At 44.1% G+C, this 14,507-nt stretch overlaps 2 protein-coding genes across 7 annotated transcripts in view; one reads left to right on the top strand and one right to left on the bottom strand.

Moving 5' to 3' along the window:
- The window catches only part of APAF1 (apoptotic peptidase activating factor 1), an 85,144-nt gene extending 80,355 nt beyond the window's left edge, over positions 1 to 4,789 (bottom strand). The window contains exons 1-3 of one of the 4 annotated variants that reach the window (XR_012476286.1): positions 4,577 to 4,783; positions 1,256 to 1,437; positions 503 to 689 (exon numbers count right to left, since the gene is read on the bottom strand). Coding sequence is in view for 3 of the 4 variants with exons in the window: in XM_074226650.1 (XP_074082751.1) it covers positions 503 to 689; positions 1,256 to 1,393 (325 nt within the window). In the remaining variant the exon portion in view is untranslated. Of the gene's footprint in view, positions 1 to 502; positions 690 to 1,255; positions 1,438 to 4,576 lie in introns of all 4 variants that reach the window. The other 3 variants (XM_074226650.1, XM_074226652.1, XM_074226651.1) reach the window with 3 other exon arrangements.
- A 481-nt stretch (positions 4,790 to 5,270) lies between these two features.
- IKBIP (IKBKB interacting protein) overlaps positions 5,271 to 14,507 on the top strand; it is a 32,853-nt gene continuing 23,616 nt past the window's right edge. Inside the window, exons 1-2 of one of the 3 annotated variants that reach the window (XM_074226645.1) lie at positions 5,271 to 5,370; positions 5,478 to 5,673. In XM_074226645.1, coding sequence (XP_074082746.1) covers positions 5,489 to 5,673 — 185 coding nt within the window. In that variant the 5' untranslated portion in view covers positions 5,271 to 5,370; positions 5,478 to 5,488. Of the gene's footprint in view, positions 5,674 to 14,507 lie in introns of all 3 variants that reach the window. The other 2 variants (XM_074226644.1, XM_074226646.1) reach the window with 2 other exon arrangements.

The raw sequence follows: 14,507 nt of genomic DNA, 5'->3' as shown, positions 1-14,507 counted from the left end.
AAGACATCAATGATCATGAGACTGGACTAACTTTGAGACTCCATCCTGGAGGGGAACTCATTGTGGTCAGGTTTTGGTAGGGATAAATTCTTTACATAGAATGCTCAAGGCTGGGGGAAACTTAGAAGTAAATGATATCATGAAAATTCTTTTGAACAGATTCAGCCCCACAATGTAATATTCATTCACTAACTGTAAACCAAGCAGAGTAGATTGCCATCCTCAGGAACACAACTCTTGTCCAAAGAGTACATAAACAAGGGACATATAGAGACTGTCTTTGGTCTGGGAAAGTACTAGTCAAATGATGTACTGGCATTAATAAAATAATTAAATTGTCCAGAAATTAGTATCTCAAACCTTTTGAAGGTCACAACTCTGTAACCTGATGTAACCTGTGGCAATATCTTCATCTATAAAATAACAGATTGAACTCAATGGTCTATAACTTTAGCATTTTAGAATTTTTTGACATAACATGGGCCAGATCACAGAAACTGACCATATGAAGTCACTCCGTCCATTGAATCCTTTCCATTATATGAAGCAAGAGGAATGCCATCTTGAAGAAGGAAGGCCAAATCCTTGTAACCTTCATGTAGCAGAGCATTGTAGAAAGATATGTATGAAGTATTATTTTTTTCAAGTAACACCTTAATTAGCATAGCTGCTCTCTTCTTTTGGGTGGGCTAAAAAGAAAAAGCAAAAAAAAATTAGTCCCAAAAGCAAGTCTCCAGGATAAATTCTGAAAATTTCTAAGTCAACAAAAGTAGCCTTAGGAGTCATTATCCTTTTTTCCGTGTCTATGGGCCTCTTTAGTAGTCTGATTTCAACCCAAAAAATGTTTTAAAATAATTAAAGGTTAAATTTCAGTTAAAGGTTAGTGAAAATAAAACACATCCAAGTTCACACTTTCATCTCAAAACTCAACCACAAATCTGTTGTATGTAGAGCCTATATTAAGAACTCTTTCCACAGAGGATAGTTAATAGGACCAAAAATAATTAATAACTTGAAGAATTAGGCTGCATCACTGACAGTACTTTCTTATCCATAAAACAAGGAAAAGAGAGACAATAGGATGAAAAGTTTATTTGAAAATAAAATTATACTACCTGCTTACCAAACTGAATTTACACAGATAGAAGAAACTGTGGTAAATTATAAGAAATTATTTTAAAACTCTTGCATCAACTCACATACCTAGTCTTTCTAGGATTAAGGAGTGGGGGAGGGGGAGAAGAAGGAGATATACCTGATTTGTTATTTTCTCTTCCTCTGACAAACTAAGAACCCCATCAGAAATCATGTGATCCATGAGGTAAGAAGTCTTAATGTCTCTTTCCAGGGCTTCCTTGTGCTGAAGCAAACAGTTCCGAGCTTTGGCATCCATCCTCCTCCAAGCTGATCTTCCTCTTCAGGAGGGACAAACATGAGCTGTAATCAAGATATCAAAAAGTTGGAGTCACAGGGCCATCCCACCCCAACTAGTTTCCTCTACCTGAAGATTAAAGCTGGCCTTTGGAATTGTCTAGGCCATGAACAAGGCAGAAATCCTTACCAGCTAGCTCTTTGTGTTTGAGAAACCTTTCTCGTGTGCTCTACATTCCCAGCTGGGCTACAGTAGAGCAAGACAAAACAAGAGGAAACCCTTCCCCCACAGACAAACGAACACTCTCTGATGTCATCCCTTGGATTCAGGGCAAAGGAAGGTACTGTAAAAATCAGGTTTCCACAATCTGCTTTTCAAATTCCTTAGAGCGGACAATAGAGATGAGCAGTTTCAAAGCCTTAAATATAATATTTAATAATACTAAAAGCTCATATTTCTATGTCAGTCACAATTTTCCACTGGGTTTATTGTAACAAGATCCTAAAATGACTATTGACAATGTTTAAAATAAATTTCACCAAATGAGGTGGGGGCCCAAAATAGAAGTATGACCATTTGTCTGCATTTGTCAATCCAACAGATGGCTGGAACAAATATTAAAGCTTCTTTTGTGAAGACAAGAGGAAAAAACCATGCCTGGAGGTAAAGAGTTTAAGGAGCTTCTGAAATCCTGTTAAATATTTTAACTTAATATTTCAGAGAGGGAGCATGATGTAACATAAAGATCATCAGTTTGGGCACTGGCAAAAACCTGCTTTACTAGTAACACTAGCTGTGTGATCTAAGGACAAGTAAGTCATAGAAGTTTTCTGAGCCTCAGTTTCTTCAACTGTGAAATGGGGAATAAAATTTATGCTATTTATATTCCAGGACTCCTCTATGGAAAGCACTATGCCATAATAATCTGTCATAAATAATAATAAATAATAATCTGTTTATAAAGTGTTTTGAAGTTTGCAAAGTGATCCCCATTCAAATAATCCTGTGAAGTAGGTGTAGTTATAAACTCAGTTATACAGGTGAGAAAACTGAGTCTGAGGGGTGAAATGACTTGCATGCGCATGAATATGAATACATGAGCAGACAACCAACACCCACACACACAAGTGTGTGAGGTAGGACCTTGGGTCCTTAGTCCAACCAAGAAGCACAGTGGATAGTGTCAGGCCTGAACTTAAGACTCATGTTCCAGAGTTCAAATCTGGCCTCAGACATTTACTAGCTAGACAAGTTGCTTAACCCTATTTGCCTTGCTTTTCTAAGCTATAAAATAAGCTGGAAAACCACTTCAGGAGTTTCTTGACAAGAAAACCAAAGATGGATCCAAATATGGGGGAGAGGAAGAATAGGATACAACTGAAAAAGAACAAGTGAGCAACAATTTTTTTACTTCAAGCACAACACTGCACTGAACTACCTTACTCCTACTGTGCTGCATAAAAGGAATTATTAGCTATGAAATATAATCTGAATATAAATCAGGAAGCCAAGGCTGTGGACCTGCACAGAAGAAGGAGTTTCCCCTAAGATCACATCCCAGTTCTCTCCCCTTCCCTCTCTCCTCAATTTATAGATACTACTAAGAATGGATAGAGTACTGGTCCTGTAGTCAGGAGGACCTGAGTTCAAATCCAGCCTCAGACACTTAATAATGACCTAGCTGTGTGGCCTTGGGCAAGTCACTTAACCCCATTGCCTTGCAAAAAACAAAAACAAAACAAGTGCACCAGGCAAGATAGCAAAAGTCAATTGTCCAGAGCCAACATTTCCCAAACTAACTTGGTCAGGGAACAAACAAAGAAACAATCTATAACTGTCGGTCAGGGAAGAGACACTAGGCTTTAAAGTGAAAGCAAAACAACAAAAATGAAACATTTTCAGGTCTCCTGCCAAAGCCTCAGTTGAACTTATGTGAAGTGGAGAAGGTTGCTGCAAGCAAGAAGCTTCCTAGAAATGAGAGTAGTTCCTGATCTGTAGAAGGAGGAAGTTAAACAGGTTTCAACTCAAACAAGTCCTGAGGAGGCATATATATAGAAAGAGAGAGACAGAGAGGAGAGAGACAGAGAGAGAGGAGAGAGAGACAGAGACAGAGAGAGGGGAGAGAGAGAGGAGAGAGACACAGAGAGACAGAGAGGAGAGAGACAGAGAGAGAGAGAGACAGAGAGAGAGACACAGAGAGACAGACAGAGGGAGGGAGAGAGAAAGAGACAGAGAGAGAGAGAGAGAGATACAGAGACAGAGAGAGAGACACAGAGAGAGAGAGAGAGACAGAGAGAGAGAGAGAGAGACAGGAGAGAGAGGAGAGACAGAGAGAGAGAGGAGAGAGAGGAGAGACAGAGAGAGATAGAGAGAGAGGAGACACAGAGACAGAGAAGAGAGACAGAGAGAGAGAGAGACAGTAGAGAGAGGAGAGACAGAGAGAGAGAGGAGAAAGAGAGAGAGGAGAGACAGAGAGAGATAGAGAGAGAGGAGACACAGAGACAGAGAAGAGAGACAGAGAGAGAGAGAGACAGTAGAGAGAGGAGAGACAGAGAGAGAGGAGACACAGGGAGAGAGAGGAGAGAGACAGAGAGAGAGACAGGAGAGAGAGAGAGAGAGAGACAGGAGAGAGAGAGAGAGAGAGAGACAGAGAGAGAGAGAGAGAGAGAGAGAGGAGACACAGAGACAGAGAAGAGAGACAGAGAGAGAGAGAGAGACAGTAGAGAGAGGAGAGACAGAGAGAGAGGAGACACAGGGAGAGAGAGAGAGGAGAGAGACAGAGAGAGAGACAGAGAGAGAGAGAGAGAGAGAGAGAGAGAGAGAGACAGAGAGGAGAGAGAGACAGAGAGAGAGGAGAGCCAGAGAGCGCGCGCCAGCAGGCTCAGAAATGAACGTGCCCCCCACAAGTGGGTCCTGGGCCCCCTGGGCGCAGTCCGCGCAGCCGCAGAGGCGGGGCGGAGGGGCTACAATGTATCTCTGCCGCTCACATCCACCCTCAGGACCGACTCCGGCGTCTCTGGGGGGGGGGGGGGGGCAGAGCCTTTCCGAGGGACTCGTTCGGGACGCCGCCCCCCGGGCCCCCCGCAGGCGGGGCTGCTCCCTCCTGGTGGGCGCTGCACCCCCGGGCCCCGGCCAGCCTCTGGCGCCCCCCACCCAGGACGCATCTCACGGCCGTGGCCCGGCCCGGGGCCGCTCGGCACAAACCTTGCCCGGGAGGGCACGTCTGGTGGCTCCAGGAGCGGCCCAGCCTCCCCGGGGCGGCCGCGGGCTCGGTCCGGGGCCAAGTTCAAGGCGGAGTCTTTCCCCGAACTTCCTCCTCCTCCTCCCCCGCCCCCCGCGAGGACCGCGGCGGGCTCCCCGCTCCTGGGCTGCAGAGTCGCCACGGCTGGGGCCGCCTCCGGCCCGGGACGACCCCGAGGAGGCCGAGCCCGCAGCCGCCGCCACGCTCCGCCCCGAGGCCCAGAACAGCCCGCGGAGGCGGCGGGCGCGCCCCCGGGAGCGCCGGCCCGGCCCGGGCCTCGCGGGCGCGCGCACACGCGGCCGCGGCGGAGCCCCACGTCGCCGGGCCTCCCGGGCTGCGCGCGCAGCCGAAGGCGGGCGGGGCCCTGGGGGGGGTGGCCTCCTCCGCCGCCGCGCTCCGGAGCGGTTCAGGCTGCGCGCGCACCTCGGGGCTGTCCTCCTCGGGCCGCCCGCACGCTCCGCTACAAAGTAGCTCGGGCCGTCCGGGCTGCGCGCGCAACCGCAGCGCCGCTGGCGGCCCCCCCCCCCCCGCCACAGAGCGGGCTCGGGGCCGCGCACGCGCGCGCGCTCCGCATCGGCCTTCGCCGGGAGCCCCCGCGGGCGGGGCCGGGCGGGGCGTGTCCGCGGCCGGGCGCGCGCGGCGGGGACGCGCCCAGCCCCGCCCCCTCAGGCTCCCGGGAAGGAGGCGCGGCGCTGCCGGCGGTGCGGACGCCCTGACGGACGGACTGACGGACGGACGGACGGACGGATGCGCTAAGGTAAAGCAGCGGGCGGGGAGGCCCGGGGGCGCGGGCGGGGGAGGCTGCCATGCCGGCCCCCCACCCCGGCCTGGTCACGGTCAGCGGCCGCCCGTGTCCCCCCCCAGGGCCCGCGGACATGTCCGAGGCGAAGCATCGCAAGAAGGCGGGCGCCAAGGGGGCGGCCCCGGAGCCGGGCCGGCGCGGCGAGGCCGGGCAGCCCCCGGAGCCGGCCCGGGCAGCGGCAGGCGGCGGCGGCGGCTGGGCGGACCCGCGGACCCTGCTGTGCCTGCTCTCCCTCGGGACCAGCCTGGCCCTGGCCTGGTAAGTGCGGCCCAGCCCGCAGACCCCGCGGCCGAGCGGCCCCCGCCCGTGCGTCATCCGTCCGTCGTCCGTCCGTCCGTCCTTCCATCCGTCCGTCATCCGTCCGTCCTTCCATCCGTCTGTCCGTCCTTCCATCCGTCCGTCCTTCCATCCGTCTGTCCGTCCTTCCATCCGTCCGTCCTTCCATCCATCCATCCGTCCATCCGTCCGTCTGTCCTTCCATCCATCCATCCGTCCGTCCTTCCATCCATCCATTCGTCCGTCCTTCCATCCATCCATCCATCCGTCCGTCCTTCCGTCCGCCCTTCCCTCCATCCATCCGTCCGTCCTTCCATCCATCCATCCATCCGTCCGTCCTTCCGTCCGTCCATCCATCCGTCTGTCCGTCCATCCGTTCATCCATCGCCCATCCATCCATTCATTCATCCGTCTGTCTGTCCGTCCGTCCCCAGCGCATTTTACACAAGGGGAAACTGAGGCCGGAGGGGCGCGCAGGTTTCTCGATTCGCCCTCACCTCAGTATCATTTCTAAAATGGGGGGCTGAACGCGACGATGCCTCTCCGGCCTCGGTTTCCTCCTCTGTCAAATGACCGGATGATCCCAGAAATCCCTCCCAGGTCTAGGTCCATGGTCATCCTGCCCGACCTCCACAGCCTCGGGCCCTGACCAGCTCTCCCGGTTCTCGTGCCCCCTCCTCTCCTACTGGCTCCCTCCTGCCGGGGCATCCCGGTGGAACCCAGGAACCATGGGGGTCCCAGACCATTCTGTTCTGGGTTCCCTTCTCCTCCCCCCCCCCAGACTCTCTTTCACTTGGTGATGTCATCAGTTCCATGGATTCAGTTATCATCTCTATGCTGATAATTCCCAGATTGATGCAGCTCTGGCTTCTTGCTTGTTCTCCAGACTCACATCTCCTGATGTCTGTTGGACATCTGCACCTGGATGTCCTCAGACTCGGCTTCTTTGCCCAAACTCTACCTCTTCCATCGGAAGGAACCTCTTCTTATCAAGGGCAACGCTCCCCTCCTAGCCTCACACAATATCAGAACCTGGGTGTCATCCTTAATTCCTCACTCACCCACACCCCCAGAGCCAATCAGGGTTCGGTTGAACCTACTAAACCTCCTCAGACCCTTCCACCATCCTGGTGCTGGTCCTCATCCCCTCACTGCTGGACCACTGCAATAAGGCCACTAGGGGATGGTCCTTCTCAAATCTCTCCTCACCCCAAGCCATCCTCCCTTTAGCGTTGGGAGCATCACCTTCTTATCCAATACATTTCCATACCATTCTGTTATCTCCAAGCACAAATATCCATTCTCTGTCTTTTAAAGTCTTTCATCATCTGGTTCCTTCCTACCCCTACATTCCTTCATCCTACTTTCCACCCTTCTTAAGCCTCCTAGTGACACTGGCCCCTTTCCTGTTCTTTGCACCCGACCTTACCTACCTCTGGGCATTCTCCACCCTCTTCAACCATCCTTCCTGGCTGTCCTGGCTTCTTTTAAGTCTCAGCTAAAATTCCACCTTCTATAAGAAGTCATTCTCAGTCCTCTTGCATTTTAGTGTCTTTCCTGAAGATTATCTCTGAGTGATCAAATAGGTAGAGATCTATGATTTACCTATATATGTGGGTCTGTGTATGTGTTATGTGTATATAATACATACACACACACACCCCTTTATCTTAGTTGTATGTAGTTGTCCACATTTTGACTCAGACTGCCCCTGAGGCAAAGAGTATTTTTACCTTCCTTTGTATTCCCATTATTTAGTCTATTGCCTAGCACAGACTATCCCACCTTACTTTTTAAAATTTTTATTGAATCAATAGACAGTATTTTTTGATTTGCCATTTTAGTGAGAGCCCTGGTAGCTCAATTTTGTTTACTAAGGCATTTAGTAACCCACAGGGAGCCACATAAAATCTGCACTGTGGGTTGCATTTTGATCAGCCCTGACCTTACTGTGTCTAGACCTGCCTTCCTCTTTACAGAGGAGAGAAGTGAGGCCAGAATAGTGTGGAGAAAGAATCCTGGTCCTGGAGTCAGAAGACTCAGTTTCAAAACTCACCTCCAACATTTCATGTAAGAGAGGATAGAACTAGATGGCCCCTGAGGTCCTTTCTGGCTTAGATCTGTGCCCACAGAAGCACAGAATTTCAAAGAAAAAAGAAATCTCAGCAGCCCTTTAGTCAGAGCCCTACAGAAAAGGAATCCCCACTGGAACACACCCAACAAGTGGTCATTGCATTTCTGCTTGAAGATCTGTAGAACCGTGTGGTTCAGACTCTTCGCTCAGCTTGACTTTTCTCTGGGTTTTTTGGTTTGTTTCTTTGCTTGTTTTCTGCCTTGCTGTTATTGTTTGTTTTTTTACCAGGCCTGATTTCAGGACTGTAGGGCATTCCTGGTAAGACTTTCTCTACCTGCACAGATCATCGCCTGTTTTCATTTCACAAGTTTCACTAGTTGCCTGGGTTACTGAGGTTAAGTGACTTGTCCCAGACCATATGAGTGAATATATGACAGAAGCAGGACCTGGCCTAGGGTCTTCCAGGCCCTGAAGCCAACTCTCTAGCCACTAAGCCAGGCTGTCTCTTGAGCATTTGTCATTGTTCCCTTACTGTGTTAGGAGCTGGTGACCATTTCTGCCCTCCCAGGAAGATCCACATTCATAGATAAGCATTTACAGCATATATAGGAAATTTAAAATGACTGCTGTAGAAGGGGAGATTGATAATTGAGGAATCCTGAAGAAAGTGACACTTGGACTAAGCCTTGAATGAAGCTAGGAATTCCAACAGGCAGAAGTGAGGTGGGAAAGCATTCCAGACCTCGGGTGGGTCTGTGCAAAGAGACCAGAAAATGGAATATTACATCACATCTGGGGAACAGAAATCAGTGAGTTTGGCTGGTTGGTAAATGATGGGTGGAAATGTGTAATCATAACCTGGAAAGATTGACTGGAGTCAGTTTGTGAAGGCCATTAGCATTTTATCCTGGAGGCAACAGGGAACAGCTGAAGCTTCGTGAGCATGAGAAGAATTAGTCCTGTGTTTGAAGATTATTTTGGCAGCTTTGGAGGAATAGATTGGAGAGTTGGAGAGGCTAGATACAAGAAGACCATTTCAGAATTTATTGCTGCAATCTAGATAATGTAGCACTTTTGCTTTATTGCACTTCTCAGATAGTGAATTTTTTACAAACTGAAGGTTTGTGGCAACCCTGTATTGAGGAAATCTATTGACCCTTTTTCTAACTTCATATGCTTGCTTCATGTCTTATGTCACATTTTTATAATTTTTTGGAATATTTCAAACTTTTTCCTTATTATAATGTCTGTTATGGTGATCTGTGATAAATGATCTTTGATGTTACTATTATAATTGTTTTGGGAAAACTCTGACCATGCCCATATAATATAGTGAAAATTTCATTAATAAATGTTGTTTGTGTTCTGACTGCTCCACCAACCAGCTATTTCCTTTCCCCCCTTTGTGTCCTCTGACATCTACTACCTCACAATATTGAAACCAGGCCAATTAATGGCCCTACAATGGCCTCTTAGTATTCAAGGGAAAGAAAGAGCCAGTGGATGGGGCAGACTGCTTTGTTGTCTCATTCTAAGGAATCACCACTGCCATCCCAGTATTCAACACCACCACTCTGATAAGTCAGCAGTCATCAACATCAAGGCAAGGCCTTCCACCAGCAAAAAAGATTAAAATTCACTGAAGATTCAGATAATGGTTACTTTTAAAGTAGGCATGTGTTTTTCATTTTTTATTTTATATTTTTTTAGACAAACTGTTGCATACTTGAGACTACAGTTTTGTGTAAATGTAACTTTTATATGTACTGGGAAACCAAAAGGTTTCTGTGACTCACTTTACTACAGTGGTGGTCTAGATCTGAAGCCCCATTATCTTCAGGGTTTTCCTATTCAATAGAGCTTTACATTTTGTAAAAGCACTTTACAGATAAATCATTTTATCTTCACAATAACCCTGGGAGGTGGGTGCTGTTATTATCTCTATTTTAAATGTAAGGAAACTTAGGCAGACAGATCACACTGTTGATAAGTGTCTGAGGTGGAGTTTGAACTCAAGCCTCCCTGACTATAGGTCTGGCCTTCTGTACACTATGTCATCACCCCAGCCGCATGGTAAGGGGAAGGAATGCATACTACTAGACCCAAACTCTCAACATACCTATAGTTGTTATTAGAGTAATGTTGAGACACAAATGATTCTGAGGAAAATTGAAGATGACTCGTGGTTGGGAATCTGGATGACTAGAAGAATGTGTCCTCAACAGAAGTAAGAATATTGAAGGAGCTGTGAACTGGGCCAACCATTCTGAAGAACAATTTGGAACTATGCCCAAAGGCCTATCCAACTAGCATGCCACTACTAAAGTCTATGCCCCAAAGAGATTAAAGAAAAAGGAAAAGAACCTGTATGTACAAAAATATTGCAGACTTTTTTTATGGTGGCAAAAAATTAGAAACTAAGTTGGATGCCTATCAATTGGGAAATAGCTGAACAAATTGTGTTTTATGATTGTGATGGAACTCTATTGTACTAAAAGAAATGATGGTGCAGAAAAACCTGGGAAGACCTATATGAACTAATGCAAAGTGAAATAGCAGAACCAGGAGAACAGTGTATCTAGTACCAGCAATAATGTCACAATAAATCAACTGTGAAAGAATTAGCAATTCAATACAAAGATCCACAACAATTCCAAAGATTCAATATGGAAAAATGCTAACCATATCAATAGAGAAAACCAATAGACTCCATTGTATATTGAAGAATATTGTTTTTCTCTTTTATTTTTCTTGCTTATCTTTTTACAAATGGCTGATATGGAAATATGTTTTGCATGACTTCATATATATACTGGTATCTCATTTCTTGCCTTCTCAGTGGATTAGGAAGGGGATAGAGCGAGGAAGAAAATTTGAAACCAAAAATAAAAATGAATTAATAAAAACGGGAAAGAAATAAAAAGAAAGTTAAGAGAAAGAATTAGGTTTAGAAGGAAAAAATGATGAGTTCTATTTTAGACATGTTGAGTTTGAGATGACAATAGGACATTCACGTAGAGATGTCTAGCAGACAGTTGGTAGACAGAACTGTAACTCAGAAGATAGTTGAAGCTAAAATGAGTATTATTTAAGAATAATAGTTGATTCCCTGAGAATTAATGAGGTCATCGAGAAAATGTAGAAAGAGAAGAGAGAACCATAGACAAAGTCTTTTCATTTTATTATTATTAATTATTATTATAGCCCCTATTTCTCAGCACCAAGCCCATCTCAAAATTTCTAGAAGTCAATTTTTTTACCTTGTTATCTTTCCAGAGCTTTACAGAGGTCTCTATGTTTCACTCTAAAGAACTGAGCTCTCAAACAAGGATAATATATGATAACATCATGTACAATATATTTGATAATTTTTGTAGTGATTTAAATTGACAAAGTGCTTTCCTCAGTACAATCCTCTGAGGCACATAGAGCGAGTATTATGCTTGTGATTGATCTTTTTTTTCCTTCACTCTATTTGGAGAGATTTATACAGGTTTTTTAAATGGCTTACACAAAAAGTGTTGGCCTTTCATCTGCAAACACTGCTGCTTATACCAAAGTGAGATTACAGGATTTATGCAGAAGATTTTGATGAAAGTGGACATGTTCTGTTGAATTTTCCAATCTTTGTGGAAGACTTAAAAATTACAAAAATAAAGCATCAACCTTTGCTTTATTAAAAAATTCAAATCATCTTTGTTATTTCACAGTAAGCGAAAACAAAGGAGTATTAGGAAGCAGTCAAGTCAAATCAAACATCTATTAAGCATGCCGTGCATCGTTCAGTTCAGTCTTCAGACACCAGCTTAGCTGTCTGATCCTGTGCATGTCCCTTAATCTCTGTCTGCCTCAGTTTTCTCATCTATAAATTGGGGTTAATAGTAACACATATCACCCAGGTTTGTTGGAGGATAAAATAGAATATTTGTAAAGCACTTTGCAAACTCGTAAAGTGTGATCTAAATACTTAGCGTTACTAATCTTATGCACCAGTCACTGTGCTATAAAACTGTCTTTCTTTCATTGGTTGGCTTTTCCAAGTCCTTTCCCCATAATTATATTTATTTCATTTAACTATTTAAATAGTAAAACTTTCACCTTACCTTCTGAATTAACTGTTTCTGTTATAACCTGGTTTTATACATTTTCATGTGCTTATAGCCTTGGAGAATTTACAATGAGACACAGGACGTTTGAGACCAATCGAGTCTAAAATAGTTTTCATTCTAGGTTATTTTAACATTGTTTTCTTTCTGAAATGTATTATATAATGCTGACACAAAGTTGAACTTTTTTTAAGGTAGACACAATAATGTATTGAGATGATGTACATTCTTTTTATTTGTGCATTTGTTCTCCAATTGGCACAGATAGAGGAAGTACTCCTACCATCAAAATCATGGATGGATCTTTAGATTACTGACATAAATTGAGAGGAGGAGGAGGGGGGGGGTGAGCTCTGTTGTATTCCCCCAAATTCTAAGTTTCATGGGGTCAGAAATCATATTCATCTGTTTTCTGTCATGTTTAGCACTGTGCTTAGCACTTAAGACTTGGTATTTGTATTTCATTTAGGCAAGATAACCTATTAAATAACCTTTCATTTTTGTCCCTATAAATAATATTTAGTTTTCATCAAGAAAGATAAAATTGCAGCCATTCCTATAGCAGAAATAGACTGGTCACATTCTTTACCATGCGTCAACATCTTCAGCATAGCAAGATGCCATTGTTTCAGTGGGAGAAATAAATTCGTAATGAAGCTTTAGTAATTTGAAAGATTTGGTATCCTCTTCAGGAAAAATCCAATCCTGCTTATTTTTACTGATCCTTTTGATCCAAAGTTCCCCGAAAATACATATACCCTTAACAACCAGCTCATATTTAGTTATATGATTTCACAAAGTGTTACACTATCAAATAGATTTCATTTTTACAAGAAAGCTTTCATTTTACAAGAAACTCAAATAGAAAACTATTTTTAATTGTTTTTAAGTTTTTCTTTACAACAAGCTGAAATCTCCACATTTTTGTCTGTTACTTATAGTTCTAGCACAAAGACAAATGTAATCAACAGGATCTGCTTCTACTCTGAGATTTACCAGGTTGATCTATTATAGACAAACAGTTCTGAGATTTTATCAGCAATACAACTCTTTATGTTGTAGACTCAGTAGATGGCTGCTGGGACCAGCCTCCACACTTAGCTTTACTGGTCTTTAGAGAACAGACAGTTCAACTTAAGGCCTATGATTGAAGTTTGTCCAGCTTTGAAGGACTTGAACCAGCCCTCTTAATGGCATGGCCTTCAAGAATTCAGTCATGGACAGCAATGGATAGAGCATTGGCCGCCGTGGAGTTCAAATGCATCCTCAGACACTTAATTATTACCTTGCTGTGTGACCTTGGGCAAGTCACTTAACCTCATTGCCTTGCAAAAGGTAAAAAAAAAAAGGTCAATCAAGTCCATGCCACATTGAGTCACAGGCAAAGGTCAACATTAGAAAAAATTATTTAGGAAGATTTGATTTAAACTCAGTTTGCCCTGGAAGATATAGTGTTGTGCTGGAATGCCTAAAATATTTTTTTAAATGACAGTGAAAATTCCATCTGCCCAAAATTTCTTACCAAGCATAACCTTAGTCTTTTTAATTATAATTAGATAGTCTTCTATACTCTCTTTTTAAATTTTAAGAATTTTCCTTATTGCATCCATTAGACACACTGGAACTACACTAACCATATCCATCTGAAGATTCCCATCCACCCACTTCACCCCCAATAAAACTTACGTCCCTTAAAGGCTGGTATCATTTTAGCCTTCTTTCCCTGGCACATGAAAATTGTTCAATACTTGTCAAATTGACCTGAATATAATTCTTGCCACAAATTGGTACTCATTCCACTACACTAATTCATGCCGCTCATTCATGGTGCTTCAGTAGCCAACCCTATTATTTGTACTATTAATGTGTCATCTCTCTAGTTCCTCTTCAATTTAGGGTAAAATTTTGTATTTTTAGAAGGCAACAAAATCTCTCCATAACCTACCCCAGGAAAACTACTAATCATAATTATGCTTAGGGATACTTAAATAGGCAGATATGGCACATTACAGCATGATCTCTCCGACAGCTCTTCTTAGACAGCTACTGACTAAACTAAGCAAGTATTAAGTCTTAAGATCTTCCCTAACCAGTTATGGTCCTAATATGTTATGTTGTGCTGATCCCAGTAGTAGAAATGTTGGAGAGGCTATGTGTCATATTGTACATAGCAGCTTCTCTCTGGATCCTACATTCAGAAAACACTGCATAAAATTTAGATCTTAACAAGTTGATGTTTTCTAAACTATGAGAGGGCTGGAAGGTTACAAAATAGGCTAATTGTGACCTATAGTGGAGCATAGTGTAGCAAGTTTCTTGAATTAACGCTGGAATAATTTCACATAAATAGCTTAAGCATCTGTGATTTTCCTCCGTCCTACCAATGCATCTTGTGAGCTCTCCATATGTTAATAAACAGATTGATGAGTTGCTGTAGCTGCATATCAGCTCTTAACCAGAAATAAAGCTCATCTCAAATGAACTCTCTCCAGCAAAAATTTGAGATGTTTCTACTTTAGCTCTGAAAGTATATATCATTTTTCTTATTCTTATAGAATTTTAAATTTATTCTGTACTCTTTAAGGCACTAGTTTGTGATAGCTTGTTCTAGGTTAGGCAACATCAAGTATCATTTG

The sequence above is a fragment of the Macrotis lagotis genome, chromosome 2, assembly GCF_037893015.1.
Source record: "Macrotis lagotis isolate mMagLag1 chromosome 2, bilby.v1.9.chrom.fasta, whole genome shotgun sequence".
Classification (NCBI taxonomy): Eukaryota; Metazoa; Chordata; class Mammalia; order Peramelemorphia; family Peramelidae; genus Macrotis; species Macrotis lagotis.
The sequence above is the reverse complement of the archived record's forward strand: the minus strand, read 5'-3'. Positions and strand labels throughout refer to the sequence as shown.